At 45.3% G+C, this 22,592-nt stretch overlaps 1 protein-coding gene across 3 annotated transcripts in view; it reads right to left on the reverse strand.

Moving 5' to 3' along the window:
• The window catches only part of PAK6 (p21 (RAC1) activated kinase 6), a 38,512-nt gene extending 15,920 nt beyond the window's left edge, over positions 1-22,592 (reverse strand). The window contains exons 1-6 of one of the 3 annotated variants that reach the window (XM_058026192.1): positions 22,159-22,592; positions 10,762-11,085; positions 10,252-10,450; positions 9,589-9,653; positions 4,464-4,651; positions 736-944 (exon numbers count right to left, since the gene is read on the reverse strand). In XM_058026192.1, coding sequence (XP_057882175.1) covers positions 736-939 — 204 coding nt within the window. In that variant the 5' untranslated portion in view covers positions 940-944; positions 4,464-4,651; positions 9,589-9,653; ... (1 more) ...; positions 10,762-11,085; positions 22,159-22,592. Of the gene's footprint in view, positions 1-735; positions 945-4,460; positions 4,652-9,588; positions 9,654-10,251; positions 10,451-10,761; positions 11,086-22,158 lie in introns of all 3 variants that reach the window. The other 2 variants (XM_058026191.1, XM_058026190.1) reach the window with 2 other exon arrangements.

Here is a 22,592-nt window from a genome sequence, read left to right on the forward strand (position 1 = left end):
TGGGAATAAAAACTTCTCCCAAGCAAGCAAGATTTTAAGCACAATATTTCTGTCACCATCTTTCATTTCCTTTCCTGAGAGGTCACCATGAAGTTGCCTTTTCCCACAGCATATTCCTGCTGTCACTTACACAGTCTCCAGATGCCAGTACCAGCAGCCATCTAAACCCACCCATCTACAGGAATCACTACTTTTTCCTTACTGAAGGACACTGTTCCATTACTATGTCCCACTTTCCATTAAAATGCTGGTTTATTAACCCTTTTAGCCCAGACCCTAGTTCAGTCCTTGTGTTCCTTACTTGTCCGTGAACAGCAAGGCAGTGCTACATTGCTCTCTCTCCCACTTAGGCTTCCCTGGCAACTAAATTACCAGCCAAATTTGCTCACCCACAAGAATGACAAGCCTTCTAAAACAGGTCTCTCCACAAATGCTTCTCTTGGCTTTCCTGTACAACAGCTGAATGCATCCTGGGTCCTGTCAGCTACCACAGGAGCTTTCACAGGTCCCCATCACTGTGACAGGCAGCCAGCTGGTTATTTCAACAGCAACAGGTCAGGATCCTACTGTCCTTACTCCTGATGAAGTTACTATCACTTTGGGCTATCAAAGCCTGCTATCCACTGAATTCCATACAGATACCACCCTTAGTCTCATTCATGGGGCACCAGAAGCAGAGCCTCAGCTCGGAGGCAACTCCCTGAGGAACAGGAAAGAACTTTCTGCCTCCCTCACCTTCATAGGCTGGAGCTGCATCCTTGTGATTCTTGAAGGGTCTACCACTGGCTTGGGGCGCCTCAGCGTGTCCAGAATATTCTGCCATTGAGGAGGCAGGCCCACAAATTTGCCCTCCTTTGGGTCAAATGAGGTGTGGACACGGTGCTCAAAGTTCTGTGGGGCCGAGATCTCCGGGCGTTTCTTCTTCTTCTTCCGGAACATGATGCCTGAGGGGGAGAAGGCAACACGGTCAGTGCCTGTCAAGGGCTGAAGTGCCCAAGCAGTAAAATCAGGTATCAATTCTATGAGTTAATTATGTTGTATTGAGAATATTTTCCAGTGAAAAGCACTTTATCAGGAGTTGATCACCTGCTTTTATAGATGAGGAAACAGGGACCAAGAGCGCAATGATTTTGCCCAAGGCCACCTTGCAGGTTCATGGCTCAGATGGGATTTCTAGTGACTTCCCTTATTTCTACAAATTCATATTGCCTGATAAAACTATTTAAAAAGTAATTAAGAGATACATATTTATATTTTACCTGCTTATACCTACATTAAATGGCTTTGGAATCCACCCAGCTAAACAGCATTGATTCCACCACAAGCCTGAAATTTAAGGTGGCAATGGACAGGGCTCAGGTTGTCTTCCCACTGCTTACTCCAAGTAAGTAATATCTACTTGGTTCCCATTTAATGACAGCAGAGCTGTTGCCAAAGGAAAAGCTGCCAGAGACTGACTCTGGATCTCAGTTTTTCTTGCTTAGAGGGCTCGGGAGGGAGGGAGGAGGTGGTAGGTGGAAATCAAACTCTGTCAGCAGGTAGCTGAAGAAGCTAAAATTAAAAACTAAGATTCTTTTCCCTTGGGGGCTTGAGAGAGACAGCTTGTGTGAACAGCCAGTGCAAGTGCAACAAGCCAAAAGCACCTAACACTGAAATATACCCAAACACAGGAGACTTCAAAATCTGAATTAAGAATTTATAAACAAATTTATAACCAAAAAATATACTTAGACAGAAAGCTCAGAGACTGGACCTTTCTGAAATCAGGCAGATATGAAGGAAAAGGAAGAACCAGAGTTATGCATGCAGACAAGAGGTGGGAAAGCTGGAGGACTGCAGTGGATTGACACAACCTCTTCACAAAAACCAGATAGGGAAGACAGGGTGAGGTAAGGAGATTTTCTATGGAGAGCCAGGTTTTTCATAGTGGGGAGTGGTGGGAGTGAGAGACAGACAGGCATAAATCAAAATAGGAGTGGTCCCAACAGTATAGAAGCAAAAGCTTTCCTGTGACCAGGAGAGTCCAACATTGGAGCAGCCTGCCCAGACAGGCTGGGCAGGCTCCATCCTCAGGGGTTTGCTCTCAAAGCCAAAGCCCTGAGTAATCCAGCCTGACCCTCCAAGCTGACCCTGCCTTGAGCAGGGGGGTTGGGCTGCACCTTTCAAGGCCCCTTTTCCCTGACTCTATTTACTGCTTTAGGAATAAGCTGCACAGGTTTTTTAAACCAATTAACATCTGCCAGTAAACAAAAATAACAATATTTATATGCTCTTCCTTTTCCAAAGACAACATTCCTATTGGCATTTGCCTCCCACTAACACTGTTACAGCCATGAATGCCATCTCTTCCCCAACATCAGGCTTAGGATTTTTACCACTTAATCTTCAACTTTGTAGCAGTCACTCTTCCCCTGTACTGGACCTCAGTTTCCAACTATTTGTGCTGAGTAAATATTTACAAGGGTCAGAGAGACAGACCGCATAGAGAGATAACCCACTGCGGTGTAGACATGAACACACTTCTGGAGGACACCAGTCTCCAAAATCAGCACATCCCAGTGAAATCTATGTCAAACATTTCCCAGATTGTCCCACTCTAAACTTGTTTAGGGAGCAAAGTGCAGCCACCACCTGAACAATGGCTTTGCTCCCTGGTGCTAGACTGGAATTGGATTGAAAATCCAATACACAATGGCTCCCAGTTTGGTTACAATGACCCTGCAGTCACAGGAATAGGAAGTGTTTGTATGGCAGAGAAGGACTTTGCTCCATCTAACCCCCCATTCATGCAATACACCCTTGGTGAAACACCAACTTCACATGCACTGTCCATTTCAACAGTCTACTAAAGATACCTCACAGGTGAAAAAGAAAACAAAAGGTTAGGAAAGAAAAGAAAAAAAAAACCAAAAAGCTTACGAAAGAGGCTGGAAGCAACTGCTCTGCCTATAAGAGATTTTTCAGCCAGAATAATCTTTGCTTAGAACAAGCTCCAATGAAAACCCAAATAGATCTTAATGGAGAGCTTATGGGAAGGGTGTCTGTGCTCCAGGTCTGTATTGCAGCTCCTCAAACACAGTGATTCATCTCTCAGGCCCCTTAGGTGCTGCTTATTAACTAATAATCAAGACTAAAGTCAGAGGGCAGTTCTTTAAGGAAAAAAAAGTGCAGACAATCCCAGAAAGGAAAGATACTCTAATAGCTCGTGGTGTTAGTAGTGCTCAAATCAACAGCTGGAGCTGCTGAGGAGCTTGAGAGCCTCCAAGGAAAGCAGGGAGTAACTCTGTAGTATTACAGCAAGTGGTTCAGTTCTGAATCCTTGACTACACGTGAGTTATGACAGCTCCTTGATCCACCTTAACCCAGCAACAGCAATCCCAGGGATCTTACTTTTTCAACTAGTACCTCTTCTTCTGCTCCTACTCTCACAGCCTCATAATGAGAGGATACCCAGGGCACAGCAGACTGTCTTAAGTTTGCTTTTTAAGTGCTTCATGTGGCAAAGGGTCCTGTAAAACAGGGTGTTACAAATGCCACAATCATTAGCACTTGTAGCATCAATGGTTTTCTGAACCATTTCATGATTTCCTCATAACAAGAATTATTCTGGCTTAAGTATTTCAAAATGCAAAATTTTAAAGCCCAGATGATATTTTGGCCCCAACCAGAACAGTGGCTCTATTTCACCATCTCAGCTTGCAGAAGCATAAACACAACACTACAGTTGTATATTTGCATAAAATCCCTATCCCTGACAATCAACATGTGGACTACAGCTGGATCCCATAGCGAAAAGCATGCTTCCAAAACCCAGAAAGGAGCACCTACTGAGTTCCTGGTCAGTTTTAAGTGACTGGTTGGCATGGCCTGCATCTGCCTTATTGGCTTAAAACAGACAGCTTAAAAACAACAAAATGTAATCAGCTCCAAATACAACACACCCCTGGGCATCCAGTGGCATTTGCTCTACATGGTCAGCATCAATCCCTGATTATAAAGAGATCAGACAGGTGGTTTAAAGGTAAACTGCATTAGGATCAAATGAAATACATACACTAAAAATACTTATTTGAAATCCAATGAATTCTAATAATCTTGGTAGGTTTTGCATCTCATTGAGGAGGTCTGTATTTAACCAGTCTCCTTTCACTTTGTGGTTTTCATGCAAGATCTATTTACTTGTATTTCCAATGCTCAGCTAAAGAATATTTATTGTTAAATAAAACACATAAATCAGGCCCTTTCTAAGTCAGTAAGAAATTCATAAGAACATTTTATGCATATAAGATTTTGTAAATCAAGCCAAACCTGTATTTAAACATAGACAGCATCCCTTTAATATAACAACACAAATACTGTAACACTGATTTTATAATAATCTACTAGACTTTAGTCTTTCATTCAGTGCTGACAACTGTACTGTAAGAAATGTCACAAACATAAATAATAAAAGTCACTACCACAAGACAAAAGCAGTCGGAGATTGAAATTCTCTCAGCGATCCATTTCTGCTGCCTGGGAAACCACGTTAGGTTTTCAACTCCAGATATAGCTGTTCCTGGATGATACAGTTCCAAAAGCTGTCACATCTGCCAGTGAGCACGAGAAAAAATCCCACAGCCAGCAGATCCAGAGCAGGGGGAGGGATCAGCTGGGAAGGAGGGGCAAGAAGAGAGAGGGGTCAGCCTCAGATGAGAGGAAGGGGTGGGAAGATTAAGGATGGAAAGGGAATGAGTGTTAGTAAGGGAGAGAGGAATGGTTGGGAGACAGGCAACCCGAGGAGGAGGGCACAGAAAAGAAGCAACATCACCCGGAGGGGAAGAAAAAAAAAAAAAAAAAAAGAGAAGTAGATAAATGTTATCAGGAGTGGCTCGTTCCAACGCCCAGACAAAGGCAGCAGCATGCGCTGCCTTTTCACCCGACCTGCCTCCACCCTGCTCACGTCCAGCCACACGTTCCACTAGGACACCGCGCCGTACGGAGCCGTGCTCATAGCCTCCCTCACTCACACATGCACTTGATGATAGCACGGCAGCACAGAGCTACTTCAGTCTCACTTGTGCAGTTTCCAGTTAAAAATAAGCTCTCCCTCCCCCTCCTTGCTGCAGCACTGAACTCGCTCATCAGCTCATTGCGTCGCTATCGCAGATCTGGATGCAGTTCCCTACATTCCTCCTGCCCCGGACTAGAGATAACGCTTGGTCCCTGGGCTCAAGAAAGCCATTCCCATCATTTCCAAGTCCTCCCACAGCTGATCTGCCAAACTGCTCTGGCCAGCTCCAAGAAGAGAGGGAGAGAAGGAGAACTCTTCCTACAGGACCTGAGGAACTGCAATATGCAGATTGAGTTTGCAGTGGGAAAATGAAGATCCCAGGGAACACACCAATTAAAAGGAAAAAATGTATTTCCATACTCTGCTGCTCAGGTCACTGTCATGTGCTGCATTTGAAATGGATTACAGGTTAACTAGGCCATTATCCATGCATGTCATATGCATGTGTTCACACAAATGTATGTGTGAATATGCACACATGGAATTTCACTGCATCCCATACCTTCTAAAATACTCATGTTTGCCTTCCTGAGGTTTCCAACACTCTTAGTATTTATAACAAGCCATAAACTATCACAGCAGTTTGCAAATAAAGGGAAATGACAGGTTAGGTCCCTGAAGAGCTGACAAACTCGAACGTGACTTCACACAGCAGGGAATGGCAACAAGGGTCAGTGAAAGGGAAAAAGAAAAGCCAAACGGTCCAAAATCTGAAATGGGATCTAAGAGCACTGTCCTGACACCTTCTACATTTTTCTGCAATTCTAGTTTTAGAAATATTGGTTGAAGTATTTTTTTCCTCCTAAAGGAAGAGTGAATATTTCCTAGCTGTGCTATCCCTTTCCTCATTGCAAGTCCTTTCCTTCTATTCCTTTCTCCCTCACCAGCCCCCCATGGCAAAGCTGCATGTTGGAGCAAAGCAACAGCACAGCAAACTGATGTAATGCTCTAAATCCTGCCCAAACACACACGAGAGCACAGATTAATATTACATTAGAAATAAGCTTAGGGAAAGACATATTTGTTATATTGGTGGGTTTATTTCTGGGGAATGAGAAGAACAGCACAACTGGTTGGACATTTTTGGCCATATCTCCACTGAGCAGGGTCTGAAGGTCCTGCCTCTCTCTCCTCTGCTCTATTTCCTTGCTCACAAATTAGGATTAAATCCCAGTGAACGCCTGTTTGCTCAGCTTGTTTGGGACGCTGCTGGGTTACATACTTTTAGATGTGTTTTAGTTATACCGTACCAAATTCATTCTGGGACATATATAAAAGCACTTGCAAAGAAAAGACCTCTTGAACTTTACAAAACCAGCACAGGCATGTACCAAATGCTAATGGGCTTTATCCCTTAACAAATAAAGTTTTCCAATATTTACAGTCCCCCAGAAATCCCAGCTGAAGTCACCATCCCATTGTGTCTGTCTCTGAAGTCAGGCCCCACCCTCTGGAGGTTTCATCTAAACAGACTAAAGGTGAGGAAAGGGAATTATTATCCTCATTTGCAGATGAGACAAAAAAAATTACTAGCCCTGTTTCTTCCCACCTATGTCTAGATGAGCAGATCTACAACATCTTTGAGCTATGTCTCCTGGCTGCTTTTTAACTTTATATCAAGGCCAGATCCAGGCCCAACACACCCTGGCTTGGATGGAAAACATGGGTGCAGGGCCCCAGTGGAGGCCAAGACACACTCTGACCACAGGTTTGATTTCAACACCAGCATGTAGGTCCAGAAGCCTTGACAGAACTAAGCAGCACAGACAGAAATCACACCCAAACCTCAGCTGCAGTGCCTTCATTACAAGACCAGCCTCTCCCCCTTGAGCTCAGTGTGTGAGAGGGTACAGCCACCAAATGCTGCTGCAGCACGAGGGAAGGCAGCTCATTCATCGCGTCCTTGGCACACAGAGCCAGCAGGACGTGTGCTGCAGGTCACCAGGCTGAGACCAAAGCCACAACAACTCTGACCCTTCTCCTCCACCTTTTATGTGATTCATGTGGCTCATGTCCTGTTCTGGCTATACCAAGCCATGCTGTGCTGCACCTGACACTCACCTCACACCCACATCCCCTCCCTGACCCCTGTCCAAAGAGCAGCTACATTGTTCCGCATGGATTTCTCCACATTATTTTGCTATGAAGGATGCATCAGGGTTAAAACCAGGTTGCTGTATTTTGCTGTTAATCCAAAGCCCCACAGAGCTTCAAGACAGGGCTTGATGGATTCAGGGCTTCACTCTTCACTGTCTTGTGTGACAGATCCATTCAAAACCAGCATAAAAGTACTACTGAGATTAGAACAAGAACGTTTAAGGTCCTCTCTCCAAAAATCCACATGAATAGCAACATCTTGCATATCAGACAAGAGGTTACATTGGGACAAGCCAAGGGGCCACATCTGGCATGTAGGGTCACATGGCAGGGGAAGGAGCCAAGGCACTGGGCTGCAACACTGGGAGCTGCATCCTGCAGCTCCATGTGAGCCCTGGAAGCTCAGCATGCTCTTGCACTGCTCACAGATGCAGCTGCCTCTGGCACACGGGGCTATGAGAGGGAAGCTGCAGCTCCATCTGCAAATGGGCACAGCACAGATTTTACTGTGTGCAGGAAGAGTCACACACTCAGGGAGCAGGGCTGGATTCTCACAAGCAGATCTGTCCCAGCAGAGACACTGGTGACCACCACCCTGGATCCCTGTACTTGCTCCAGTAGCACAGCAAAGTGCTGACAGAGACACCCCAGCAATTCCCCAGATGACCCAAGTATAAAGATGCAAGAGTTAAACTTCCTTCCAGCCAACACTAAACAATCTCAGCCCCTAGTTATGCTTGTCATGTTCTCCCAAAGAGAGATACAAATATATTTAATTGCTGTCAGCAGCCTGCAAGACAGTTTGCTTGTGTTGTCCCCACAGGATAACTGATGGGAAAACTCCAGCCCAGGCAGTGCCCCCCAAAACATGGAAGGACAGATCTGCTTAACCCCACAACCTGCCTGACTCTCAGTGCCTTCCTGCTCACTGCTGCCAACACTGAGATGCAAATTTAAATTACAACAGACAAGTCTTCTCCCAGGGAATATCAGTTATCCTGCTCTGTTTGCCACAACTGTGAGTGTTCACACGGCCCTCTCTATGTTAAACCTGAGGTGCACTCCTAACATGAGATAAATGACTGCTATTGGCTACAGCTACATTTTGTTCATCAATTAATTACAAAATAATCTAATTACTAACACTACAAGTTAAATGGCTGAGCCCTAGGGAAAGTGTAATTTCCTGAGACATTTTGAGGGAAACAGATTTCAACTTTTAGTCTCTGGGCACCCTCCATTCCCACTGTTCTTTTTTGCCAGACAAATGGAAGGTCAGTCTAAGAACAACAGTACCATTGGTAAGACCAAATGGCAGTGCATTAGTCCTTGAACCACATGGTAATCCTGCAGCTTAAGAAACCATAATGAGGAATTCTTTAAAAACAAGACCTGTAGCAGCCAAGTGCTGATTTTGTGCTCCATTGCACTAAGTCTGTGACATTATAACTCAAAGTCAGCGAGACTGGGGCAGGAGCAGCGTTGGTGGCACAGACAAGGAAGGGGCTCCCCAGGCCAGAACCCCCCCCTGACAAGGTGTCAGAGGTTGCTGGGCTCTCTGCAGCCCTGAGCAGCACAACTCCTGGTGAGCCTTCAGCTATTCCTGCTCACTTGTGTCCTGTCCAGGTACAGCACTGATGTGCTGCTCTGAACAGGATGGAACTTCAGTAGAGTACCCCTGTGGGTGCCCAAAAAACCCTCAAGTGCAATACAGAGCTCAGAGCCTGGCTGTGTGTTTTTTACTTGCAGTTGGGCTAAGCTAGTCCAAGCCGCTTTAAGCAATTTTGTTTAAAGCAATTTACACAAATATTTAGCTCTTTTCTCTGCCTGTGAATTTCCCTAAGCATATTAAAGAAGTAGGTTAAAAAGAGCTCTTTTTTCAGATTGGAGGCAGGACAGCCAAACTTTAAAGAATTCTCCTTAATTTCATTCTTCTTGGGAACGAAAACCATTTTGTGGCCAAGTAAGTGTTGTTTCACACTTTGCAAGCCTTGGCAGCAGGACCCAGGGTAGCCTTCCCAGGTACATCCATACTCACACCCAGCTAGACAGAAACAGCCCCTGTGCACAGAGCAGACTTTCCATCTGGGAGCACAGTTACTAATCCAGCAAGCTATTTGCTGATAGTGCTTTCCACTATTTGATCAGCTTTACTTCTAGATTCATAAATAATTGTTCACATAGCATGCAGGATGTATGTACCAAGGCAGTACTGAATGTTAAAAGCAATATAAAACTTCATCACATCATCAGGAATGAGATTTTTCTGTGGGACATGGCTGGAGAGAGAGCAAGGCAGCAGCTTCCCTTCCCCAGCAGCTGTGTTAGGGGCTGACAGGTTGTACCCAAACAGAGAACCCAGAAAAGCAGACAAAGAGTGACCAAAGGTCTCTTACTCTCCGTACATCCCCCAGCTTCACCTGAGAGCTCACACTCACCAGACACAAATTGCTCTTCTGTTTTTTCAGTGCTCTGTCCCCAAATATATTAAAGCATTAATGCCCTGGTAAAGAAGAAAGCAAATATTAACAGACAGGACTGTTTTCTGTCACTGCAAATACCTGCCTGTATGCACCGGTTACCTGACAAAAATAATTAAATACAAATGCAGAATAAATCCGTATATTGTAACTTAAATAGAACAAGATTAGGCAGCTTTCAGCCAGCCAAAACACACACATCCAGCCTCACACGAGTACTCCAGCATAGCTTCAGGAGGTGTTCTGAAAGGATCCTGGCCAGCGCAGCTGCCAGACGGTTGGGAAAACAACAGGAAGGGTTTAACTAGACCTCTCTGTAAGGTATGGTGAGGGTCCTTGCAGATAGAAGATACTTAAGAGCAGACACTGCTCTGTCTCCCGTAAAGGCGATGAGCATGCATGTTCCTGACATGCTGTCTGCTCTCTCAAGCATCATCCCGAGTAATTTTTAACCCCTTCTTCACCCCAAGTTTTAAGAGCATCACCCTGCGAGATTGAACAAGGCATTTTCCTTCCACATTCCCCATTCTCTTGAGTGTCAGTTGGCTAAACTGCCAGACCTCAGCCTCACACGTTGTCCCACCTCATAGACCCTGGAAAGTAAAAACCACAAGATCTTACTGGCAGTCCTGCTGCAACAATGTTGGTGGTGGACAGTTCCAAGGGAGAGGACAAAGAAGGGTCTGGAGGTAAACTCTCCCACTGTCATGCAGCAAAGCCGATTGGAGGACGGTGTTGCTGGGCTATAGGAGTAAAGATGAAGCAAACTCCTTCCCAAAGGAATCCAGCTCCCAGTTTTTCTTCTCTTCCAGAAACATCCCTTGAGAGAAAAAAACTGTATGACCCCCTGAACTATTCTACTCTCACTTCACCCCAGGCGGGCACTGCCAACACACGTGTGATCATTACACTAATCCATGGCGGTGGCACGGCTCAGCTCCGAAGAGAAGGGGTTAAGCCGAGGCAGCACAGCCACTGGGAAGCAGAGACTTAGTTTAAACTGACAAACCCAGTCCTCCGTAAACACAGGGAACAAATCCCACGAAACAGCGGCCATTAGGACGGTTGTTCTGGCTTTAAAGCAAGCAAGCAAATCAATGTTGATCCCCAAATCTGCGGGAGGGCGCTTACCCCTGACTCCTCATTGCTCCGTGACCAGAGATGAAGTGAGAATGCTCCGCCACTGGAATCCGCTGACACGTCGATAAACTTGAGCGAGAAAGACGGCAGGAGAAAGCGGGAGAAGAAAAAGGGGTGGAGGCAAGTCTGACATGTTTGTACAGTGCCTGATTCACCTAAGCTGCCGAGTTTGATTTCAGGGTGTGGTAGCAGATGGGACACAGGAGCACTCAGCGTAGAGAAGACTCAGATTTCTGTTCCATGGAAAACGACAGATGCCAACAGCAGTCTCTTGGGACCATCTCGCCTTCTTCTCACAGTCTCCTCTCTTGGTCCCTAGAGGGGGATGAGAGAGAGAAAGAGCTCAAAGTCACACCTGGGCACCCCGATGTGCCACGTCTCAGGCAAGAACTTTGGGGCGATCATCTCCTATTCCCCTCCACCCTTTTTCACACCCCACTTCACTGTGACTTATTAAAGCTCCGCTCGTCAGCTCTTCTCCCTCAGCTCCACAGCCTCAGGGCCGGGAGCTGCTGAAGCTTCTAACAAACCCAACATCTCCGCCTGTGTCGCCTAGCTGCACATTTCGGGACCTGCCACCAATCCCTTGTCATTCCAGGAAGGAAAGCTTTGATTGCTTGCTTTATGGCTCGCTGTAGAAGAATTCATCCTATTTATTTGCATTGCAGATGAGCAGCACATGACCTGGTGCTTTTACTTTTCCCCTGTCCTCGCCATGAGTCAGTGCTGCCAGGTCTGGAGTCTGGGATCACCCTCTAATTCAGTTGTGCTGCCTGTGCCTCAGGCTTTACTGACTACTGGAAATAGACTTTCCACAAGCAGCAGGACACCAGCTCTGGCAGTGCCGCCTGGGCTTGGTGACTGGGCCATCATCAGAGGACACTTTGGGGATTACAGCCTGGAGCGTTTAGAGTTCATGGCAGCAAACTCATCAGCTGCCCTTGCTCCATTGCAAACAAGGAGGATTCTTGGCCTATCCAAACCACTGACAATGCTGGCTTAACCCTCAGATAGTTTTAGGTCCAAAGAACAGAGATATAAACCATAAAAACACACCCCTGTGACTTTTTAGGGTTTTTAAAATTACATTGGTTTTGTTGAACCACCCTTAAATAAATGAGAGGCATGCTACAAATAATCATTAAGCGGTCATTATTATTGCTGAGAGTGGCTTGTCCCACAGTGATGAGCCAGCCCAGTGACCTTTTAGCCCTGTTCCCCCATTCCCATTTTCCTCCCTACCTGTCCATTCCAACTAAAACAGCTGCAGTATCTTTGTGCAACCACCTCAGTCTCAGCTCTAGTTGGAATTCATGAGCTCTACAGTACTATCATGGAGAAGGAACAGAACCAAGGCTTATGGAGACAACCTTTTGGAGCTGATGGTCTGAGGTTCCTAATCCTCATTTCCCAACCTGCTGGCTAAGTTGTGGAAGGCTGGTTCCCGAACGTGCAGTCACTGCTTCTACATTACACTGCAGGTCCCTGCCTGCCACAGTGACCCAGGTTTCCTGCCTGTTCCCTCCCCAGGGTATAGGAAATAGAGCCAGCCAGGTTCCTTTCTGTCTGGGGATTAGCTTCTCCCTCCTACGGGGCAGGCCCCATACACAGATGTAATCAAAAGCAGGAAAGTTCCCTTTAATAGTAAAAAATCATAGTAAATAACAAAGGGGGACAGCATTCTTTCCCAGCGCACTGGAACTCACAGGGCAGAGCAGTGTGGTGGAGGATCAGGGATGAGGAAGCAGAGTATGAACATAGTAGGTGTGGATGGCAAACCATCCCTGTCATCTGTGCACCTGGGCTTTGCTGCTGTGCCAGGCAGCGCGGAGTCATCTGCACAACCATGGCGTGGGGAGCGTCACACACAAACAGCTTCTGCAGTCTACAAGGAGTCATCCAGCCTTGGAGCTCCACATTTGCATGAGTATTGTATTTCCTGGCTTACATGCTAGCACAATCTTCTAGAACAAGACTTGAGTTTGTTATAAATGGCAGCGCCTGATTTTACTTGTCACGGCACAAGCTTAGATGAAACCAAGGCAGTTCTGAATCAGTGTGAACCTCTGCTGCCTACAATCTTAATGAAAAATTAGGACACTTTCCAGTCTTTATATTCACAAGTTTGGTTCCAGCAGTCCTGCACACTTTGAAGAAAAATTTCCCAGTAAAAGTGACACGTCTCTAATTTTCCCCTTCAGCAACTATCCCTTTATTAGACATTTTACTGCTCCTTGCCTGCCCACTGCTCTCTTCTTAGCTAGAGAATTGCACAAGACAATATAAATAATTATACTGGCGCATTTATATAAACACACGATACACGCCCCACTCCTCCTACGGCTGCTCTCTCAGGTCCCGTCGGTCTGCGGGACAGCCATTCCTGGCAGCAACAAGTGCTGCAGGGTACGTTGACTAAATGTCTGCATTGCAGCCTGCCTGATTTATCTTCTCAGCAAAGGCCATTCCATATTCCATGTCCCCTCCCCAGACACAAAGCAAAGCAAATTTCAGATCCAAAGCGCTGATCTCACCTCGTTCCTCATCCTGCCCAGCCACATCATTGTGCTAGGAGAGCTCCAGGATCTCACATCCTGCACTGCTGCTGGAATAGGTTCCATTTAATCACCACTGGAGGAAGATTTTGTGATGAAAACCCCATTATTAAATGTTTTCCTACTCCAATAGACAAAACTGGGAACTTTTAACTTAAAATATAAAAAGTCTGAGACAGTCAGGCCAACTGTACCATATACAATGTCTGTCTTCTTTCTGCCTCAACCAGGAGGCACATACCTGCTCACCTGTCTGAAGCTTGTGGAAACTGAGCAAACTGCTAAGGAAAATGGATCTGTAGTCAACAGAGCTTCCAGGATAAACCTAACACCAAGGCACAGGAAATCTGATACATTTATGAAATCCCAGTAAGAACTACAGCAATTCCACCTATGAAGCCAGGCTGTGGCTCAGGACCGGACTTTCCATCAAGTCTTCCCTGTGCTCAGGGATCAGATAGGAAGCAGAAATGCTCTTCCACACAGAATCCCTTCCTTCATGGTTCTGTAAATCTAGAGAAGCTGGGCAGGGAAGTGAAAGAATACACTTAAGGATTGGGACAAAGGGGTCACTAGGAGAGAGGGTGTGTTGCACATCAGAACCAACCCGTGTGAGGAAGCACGAGATAGGAATCAAGTCTGGGAGTCTCAATCAACACATGACAGTGAAGCCAGGACTGCAGATAAGGAGGGAGCAATCCACAGGCAGTTTCACCTTAAATAAGTACTTACAGTTTAGCCACCTTTCCTTAAGGGTATCCCATTCGGAGGTGGGCAGAACATTCCAAGAGAGCATTAATTACCTGGATAGCCAGCTCCAGTGTTTGGGTTATCCTCCTGCTTACTATGCATTGCTGCCATTATCCAGGTAGGATCCTGAGATGCCAACAGGACAAAGTCCTGCTTGTACTCAAGCTGCATGAGCTCACCCAGTGTTTTTATCCAAGGTTTACAGTCTAAACCAGAAGAGGTTTTTTCCAATTCAAAACAAAACACAAATGCATGAGAGATGAAGAACTGGAAGTTCATCGAGCAAGTCCAGAACTCTGAGTGCGGTCAAAGATCTGGACACAGCCCCACACTCCTATCTGGCAGCTGAGTGTCTTTCTTTACCCTGTGCCAAACAATGCAGATTAGGGCACGTGGAAGAAGGGAATTTGTCCTGCTTCAGGCTCACAATGGGTTACAGCCAGGCTCTCCTGGCCAAACACCTCCGGTGGTGGAGCAAAGCGTGGCCAGCAAGGAAACAGCACAAGGACCTGCGAATTCTGCCAAATTTGCAGAATGCCAGAGGTAAGAAGCACAGAATCATTAAGGTTGGAAAAGACCTCTAAGATCATCAAGTCCAACCTTGGACCCATCACCACCTTGTCAACCAGACCAGAGCACTGAGCACCACATTCAGTCCTTCTTTGAACATCTCCAGGATGATAACTCCACCGCTGCCCTGGTGCAGTGCCCCAGTGCCTGACAACTGTGTCAGTGAAGAAAGCAGGTAAGCTTAGAGAGGGTAAGAAAACACCAGACTCTTTGAAAATTTTAACTCCTGCTCTGATGAGAAACTGAAGTTAAAGCTCAAGAAGATCACCTGAACACAGCACATGCTATTTTGCTACTGGTTAAATTCCTGTGGCTTGGTAGATGTTCCTGCAGATAATATCAATACAGCTTGGAACACAGCCACCTCACACGTCTTCCAGATCTTTTACTTGTATAAATTCACAGACTTATTTGGTTATAACAGAAGTAACATCATGGTCCACCTCACAAGGCTGTGCCACCCTCTACAAAAGGTGCTTCTTCTTCCCACAAAAGCCACGATGATGAGTCCTGCAATGGCGACATCACAGCAGAAAGCCCACATTGCCTACAGATTCCCAGGTCACCTTGGGAAAGGCATTCTGCATGCTGCTAAAATGACTGTGACAATGCTCTACTCCCCCAGAACAGAGGCGGCTTAATCTGTTGTTTTTCCAAGCATGCTGCGATCCTTAAGGATGCTATAGAAATGCAGATTGAAATCCCTCGCTGGCACCAGAGGAATACAGACCGCAGCCTCTGTTCTGAATAACTAGGTCAGTCAGCTATCGCTGAAGTATTAGCCAGAATCCAGCGAATTCCTAGTGGCTAAAATAACGGCTGCCGAAGTCTAACACCATTTGCTGCCATTAGTCACTCTACCTCTGGGTACATTCAAACCCAACTCTGCAGAGCTTAGAATAATTTGAGGGCTGGAGCCTATGCTTGTCAAAATCCAAGCACGTGCCTCCGTGCAGCACAGGTTTGCCATCCCACTTGCAGCCGTGTGGAGGCAGGGAACAACTGTCCTTGCAGCCAACTCAGCCTTACCCTGAAAGCATTCAGCCCAGGAAAATCAGGAATATGCGCTGCTAATCCCATGCCAGGGAACAGGCGTCACCTCCCAGCAGCAGCTTCCCTACAGCAAGTACAGAAGAGGCTTTGACCTATGGTGGTGAGTGGGTGACATTTTGGGGGGGAACGCTGATAAAGGCAGAGCAGCTATTGCTCTCTGTGGAAGAAAAGAAGGAAAGGGCTGACAGCTGCAATAGGAACAAGTATCCAAAATATATTTCAACCCCTTCCAGCTGCTGACACTGGATCAAGTATTTGGTTTCTTCTCCCTAGAAGCAGGAGGCAGTTGAAGGGTTAAACCTGGTTGGGGTTTTGGGGGTTCTTTTTTTTTTTACTATTATTTAATTTTTTTTCAAGCTCTGGTTGTCTCAGGAGCCTGGCCTATGGTTCAGCTGCATGAAGTCATGCCACAACACAGCAGCCACAACCTGCAATGCAGGAACTGGACCTTCTTGTTCTGCCACTGAGAGCAGCATGTCACAATACTGAACCCTCGGTTTCCCTTATCTCCACAGGCAGCGAATGCTGTGGAGTCCACAGGAGGGGTTGCAAAGGATTAAATGATTATAATCCCCACTTAGAGATTTATTGATATAACACAGAAAAATGGTAGCTGAGACATCCTTGTCTTGCATTCGAACTGCTACGACAGAGGAACAAGTTAATTCCTACTTCCCCTAAGAGTGAGTTTTGCTTTCCTGATAGTAGTTACACAAGTCTTACTTTCTCTATCCTCAGCAATCTCCTCCATCCTTCATTTAGGCTGGAATTTTAATAGCTTGAATACTGCCCAAGCCAGAAGGAGGCACTGGTTTGTTCTGAGGTACCGGTTTCAGCACAGCACAGACTAGTGGGCAAACAGTAAAGTTCAACTACCACAGTCTCCATTAAAAACAAGTTTCCAAACTACCCAAAACATCTGTGCAACTACTAAGGCTGTCAGATTCCACAATAAGGAACTAAAGCATGCACACAGTCAGGCAATGCACGTTAGAAAGGACTGGAACACACCGGCTGTCTCTGGTACTGTAGGAACATTTTTCTACCACAGCCCTACCCTACAATTAAGGGAGGCCAAACTGAGCACAGGCACAGCCTGAGCACATGGACCTGCTGGCACTTGGCAGAGTGAATGCCTGTCCTTTGGAAGAAGCCTAGATCCTGCTGGCTGTGAGAGGGGAACCATGGTGGAACAACTCAACCAGAACCCTCTTCAACATGACACCAGAAACTAGTCCACTGATATACACGTGTGTGTATGTATATCTAAATATTAAAGAAAATCTCCATCATCACCATCATCCTTAAAGAAGAGCAATATAAGACATAGCCATTTAAGTTGTAAATAAGATGTAATATTTCCTAATCTGCACATTTAGAATTCTGAGGCTAGCAAAAATAACTGAAAAACTTCAGTTGATCTTCTACTTAATCACCATTCCTCAAACTACTAATCCAAAAAAACCTCCTTTTCTTGTTCACGTGCTCTCTGAGGTGCCAAATAAATTCTATAAATAAATTAATTTTTAAAAATACATTCCAACACAAAAAATATTAACTAGTTTGTCTCCATTCCACATGTGATCTTTGGGGGGAAAAAAGGCTTCTTAACACTTAAAATTACCATTTTTAAATTTAGCTCTTGAGAATTTTAATGAAAACTGAAAGCCTGGGTAACAGTTGTGCCCAAAGATGTCCAGCAGAAATACTTGAGTATTTATCTGGAAAATTCCTTCATTTTCTTCTTTCCACAAGTAGCAGTCTTGGTCTAAGCACAGCCACAGACCACTGAAGGTGATCCACAGGCTAGGAGTAGCCAGAAAATTCAGGTGAGCCCAAGTTCTAACAGACTCTTTAAATGAATAAAATGTAATATTCCTAAATAAGTTATTGGCTCAGCTTTATGTGACCCAGGCTGCTGTTTTGAGATGCTTTGGGAGAACGTATTTAGAACTTGGAGAGAACACAAAAGGCCAAAGAGCTTTGCAAGTTCCTGGTTCGGGAGCAAGCAGTATTATTTTCTTTCCTTTAATTCCAAACAGTATTCTATAAGAAAGAGGCAGAAATCAGGAGGTTTTCTCAGCAGCAGTCACAGACAGGAGCATTTTGTCTACTGACATCATCTCATGGCTGATGAGGTGCAACAAGATTCTAAGCTATTTGTGCCATTAGTTAATACATTTAGGCTTCTAATGAAATAAACACAAGCAGGCGTTTTTCCTTTTAGGCCCCAGTTACTCCATCCCAGTGCTAGGTTTGCAGTCTGACTTTTCTCCTTTCCCTGCACACTCAGGAGCTCTGATGGCTGCAGACTGAGAGTGTCCCCAGAGCGGACAGCCTGCTGCAGCATGACCAGCTCAGAGATGACTTGCCCAGAGAGACTTCTTCCCAAAGTCAGCTGTAACATCTGTTCTTCGGATGCAATCCGAAATCCCTTGAAACCAGAGCTTTTTCACTGACTTCCATAAGTGCTAGAAAGATCCTCATTCTAAGCTGGATGTTACAGGAAAGAAGTTAATTTCTAGCATTATTGTATGCAGTGATGTACTTTTTTGGCCAGGGCCCAAAGTACTCATTATGAAGTGTAACACCCTGCTTAATTCTTCCAGAAGCCAATCATAAGGCTACTATGAATTTTAATGAGCACTGAATCAAGACCCAGATGGTTTTTTAAGCCAAATTATCCTGTTCTTGGTTATTTTAAGATCTGTGTAGTGCCTTCTGGCCACTACATGTTAACTCCTCTGTTCCTGGCCCAGATTAAGGACAGATTTGAACCCTTCTCCTCCTCTAAGCACAGCTTTCCAGCTGTGCTGTGAAGACCCTCAGCTCCTTCTGTGCCTTGAAAAGTCACAGATTTAGAAGACTCAAATGTTGACACAGGTGGGGTAAAAAGGTTTCCACAATACTTGGCAGGGAAGAAAGTAAAAAAACTAGAAGGCCATCAATAAGGGAACACTGACCCTACAGACAGTCAGCTCTATTTATCCAATTCTCAGGGACAAACAATTGAGCTCACAGCCATCAAGTTGACATTATCAACTCATGGAGTCACTGTCCCCGCTCAAGTTGCTGAGTACCATTTGCTTTCTAGTTTGCAATGCCATGTTTCATTTTAACAATGACACAATCTTGTCTATACATTCTCTCCATGCCATATGAGCAGGTCACCTGCCCCTGGCCAGGGGATGCTGCTGCATTGCCTTGGCTGGGTCTACACCAAAAATGACACTGCTCAAAGACACTGTTTAGCTAAATTGATTTTTCAGAGCAGGTTAAAAATTGCCTTCCACATCTACCACAAGCTACTATCATCTTACTCTGTCCTTTGACTAGACTTGGGGTTTCTGGGGGAGAGCTGAGGGTAGTTGGTTGGTTGTTTTCACAGGTGGGGTAAAAGGGAGAGGAAAGGAAGAAGAACACAAAAGGAAAAAGGTTCAACTACCTGCTTTCCTGGTCCCCAAGTATCCAGGATCTTCTCTCACTGCAACAGCAGGTCTCATTCTAGTGTCCCAAAGCCTCTTCTTCATTATATACTCATAGAATCACAGAATAGTTTGGGTTGGAAGAGACCTTAAAGATCATCTAGTTCCAGCCCCCTTCCATGGGCAGGGAACCTTCCAATAGATCAGGCTCCTCCAAGCCCTAACCAGCCTCACTTGTATGGATTTTTCTTTTTGTATTCTGGGATTATTTCCGCTCCCCTCACCCCCTCCAACCTTGTCTGTAAACAGATGGATGTCACAGAAATGAAAAGCATGAAATGGAAGGAGTAACCAAAACTGAAATGCAGCATTATGCAAGGCAGTTATGGAGAAGAAACATGTTATGTCACTGGCTGTTACTCAGTCAAGAGTGGTTAATGAGTTCACACTATTTAACCACCTCCCCAAAATGGGCATCACAGCTTGAGGAATGCAGATAGAACTCTAGGATGATCGAAAATAAGGAATGGGGGGGAAATAAGGAAACCAAAAGTGCTTAATGCTCTTTCTTGCCTTCAGATGCATGACATGGGGCACAGTTGTCCTAAGTCTGGGTCTGAAGTATTTGTTTTTAATTCACAGAAAACACCCTGACTGAGCAGCAGGAGTGCAAGTGACACACAGAACTTGCCATCATTTCTTAAAGCAGAGGGAGCTCAGTCTCTGTGCTGGGATTGCCAAGTCCTGCAATAACATCCAGCTCAGAAATTCAGCTCTGTCTTTGGAAGTGCCCTGAGGAACGTGTGCTTTAACCAGCATCTCTCCCTTTTCACTTGAACCACATTTGAACTTCTTAGCAGTGAAAAATCATTCTGCCCTGTTTCTATTCCTCTGAGAAATTGCACACAGGCCCCTCTTATTACTACATTAGTGTAATTTTGTCTCTGACATTCCCCCTGAGAGGAATTACTCATGTCCTGCTATTATTTATTTTACTGCTAAGAACCTGGGTTTTAGGAGTAGTTTTAATTAAATACCAATGCTCCTCCTCCTCAATTAGGATCACCTTTATCTAGGTTGCTGTGCTTTGCATTCTCTAGCAGCAACACTTGTTTCCTCTTATTTATCCATCCTACCACGGTTCTCTCTGGAACTCAAAAAAGCCCCCCCCTACCACCAAGTCATTGTCAGGCAAAATACAAGGTTTTACCAGGTTTAAAGAACCATCCCATGGAAGATAACCCAATGTTTAATACTGGCTATGCAGAATTCCAGTTTAAAATTATGTCAAGTGGCACTGCCAAAAGCAACAGCAGCAGCTTTCATAATCCCCCAAAGGTTGCTCTGCTGGCCTGTCCACCAGTCCACAGCATGTGGCTACTACTGTCCTTTTCTGATTTCCCTGCTCCTCTGGGGCCTTGCTTCCACTTCCTTTGCTCCTCCCTACCCTCTCATGTCGTGATTTTCTTTGGGAGTTTGAAGTGCAGCACAGCCACCCCTGGGTAAACACCTCTTCAAAGTCTTTGCTGTCCCTGGCTAATGAATCAGATCACAATGTATTCCAGACTTGGGTACACAGGATTCTTGGAAGCTGCCCTAGATTAATGATTTAAGAGTTATTCATTCATGCTCCCCAAGTGACAGAGGCAGAACTGATGACTCCTGACTTGGAAGTTGGCAAGAATATCCTCAACTATTTCTACAGAGTGGAATCAAGCTGCAGCAACTACATCCAAGTGCGTGAGCTGATCCAGTGCCTGGCAGCGACAGCTGCAGACACAGCACAACGTTACACAACCACTGCTGGCACCAAGGCCCTCCTGGCCACCAGCCCCTGCCTCAACACTGGCACAGGTGCCCTTCCCCAGGCAACCTCACCCAGCCATTCTGCAGTCTGCCCAGGGCACAAATTCCCTCCAGGCACTGTTTGGTTCCCACCTTCCTAGGGAAAAGAAGAGGCAACAAATTATTTTGATGTCTCTCTTCACAGACTTGACAAGGCTTTTTTTCCAGAAGTTTACTGACTATAGTTGTTTCCCTAACCAGAAGGTGGTTTTGTTTTATGAGCACATTATTCCTTTTCCAAGAGCAAAATGGAACTGCATTCACGTATTAGCACCAGTAGCATGCAAAGAGAAAGTGTGGATGCTCTGCCCTGCACTTCTGGGCTCAGCAAGTGCCTTCCCTCCACGGCTCCAGCAGCTCTGCCAAATCCATGCTCTGCTGTACTCCCATCAAGGACTATCATTTATACCCATGACCTAAGCACACATTTCTTAGGCTGAAGGGTTCCCAGCTAGGAATAATTTCAGTATATGGAAGGGACACCGATGAGCAAACATTTTTTAGGTGTTACCAGTTTTTTTCAGAGCCATCTCTGTACATTCAAGCTATTTTTCCCTCCCTTTAACAGGCTTTTCCTGCAGCTAGGACAAGCTCCCTACTACTTTCTGGCCTCTCAACCAATAGTTTTCAACAGCCATAAACTGATTGTTCAGGTGTCATACAAATTAAAAAGGAAGTTTTATCTCCTTGCTCTAGGTTTCAACAGCATTTCCTCAAACCTTGCCAATTAAAAAACTTTAAGTCCAAATTCCCAAGGCAGGAACCATCTTCATTTCGCCTCCTACAGAACACAAATAATCTAGCAATGTTGAAAATCACTAAATTAATAAATCATAAGCTGATGTCTATTTACTAAATTTTACTTTCATTCACCTACTGTTCTTTCAATACCCATCATTCTGCTACTTAAATGTAAGTTTCACAGGCACAGTCCCTGGCATTTATTCACCACTAGAACACAGGCAGTGTTAAAAAAATTCTCTCCCACTCATTTTTATGGCTTCAGACCTCAGAAAATTAGCTCTTATTGGTTGATTTTTCAGCCTAAAAAGGGAGTACCAGAGACATAATACATTTATCTGAATTCTACAGACCGGGAAGGTAATAAAAATGCAAGAAGTCATTTTAGTTTCAGTGTCCAGAATGCTGAACCCTGTTGCCCCGTCTACCTCCCACAAAAGCAGGCTTACCTTGAAAAAAGATCCCAGAGAAATACTTCTGGAGTAAATTCAGTCCCTTCTTCCTTCTGACTGCAGGTTGCTGCTTGTCTTAAAAACGGGAAACATCCCTTGCTTCAGGCAAAAATTCTCAGCAATTTAGTCTTAAAGCTTCTGCAGAAAACTCCTCATGCACGTGCAAAGCCCCCGGCTCCAGCTGCTTCCTCGGCGACACTGCCCCTTGCCAGGTGCTGAGCAGTGATCCCAGTGCTCCCACCCCTGTTCCTGGCAGGCAGTACAGGTGTTAGCACAACTCAGGGAAGGTACAACAGCCTCACAAACACCAATTCCATTGAAACCTTGCAGTTCCGGCTGAGGAGATCTCATTGCAGACACATAGCCCTGTCAGGATGCTGGGATGCAGTGAGTCAATGTTTTCTGGGACCTTTTTTTATCGTGGGCTGATG

This window comes from Melospiza georgiana, chromosome 6 (assembly GCF_028018845.1).
Source record: "Melospiza georgiana isolate bMelGeo1 chromosome 6, bMelGeo1.pri, whole genome shotgun sequence".
NCBI lineage: Eukaryota > Metazoa > Chordata > Aves > Passeriformes > Passerellidae > Melospiza > Melospiza georgiana.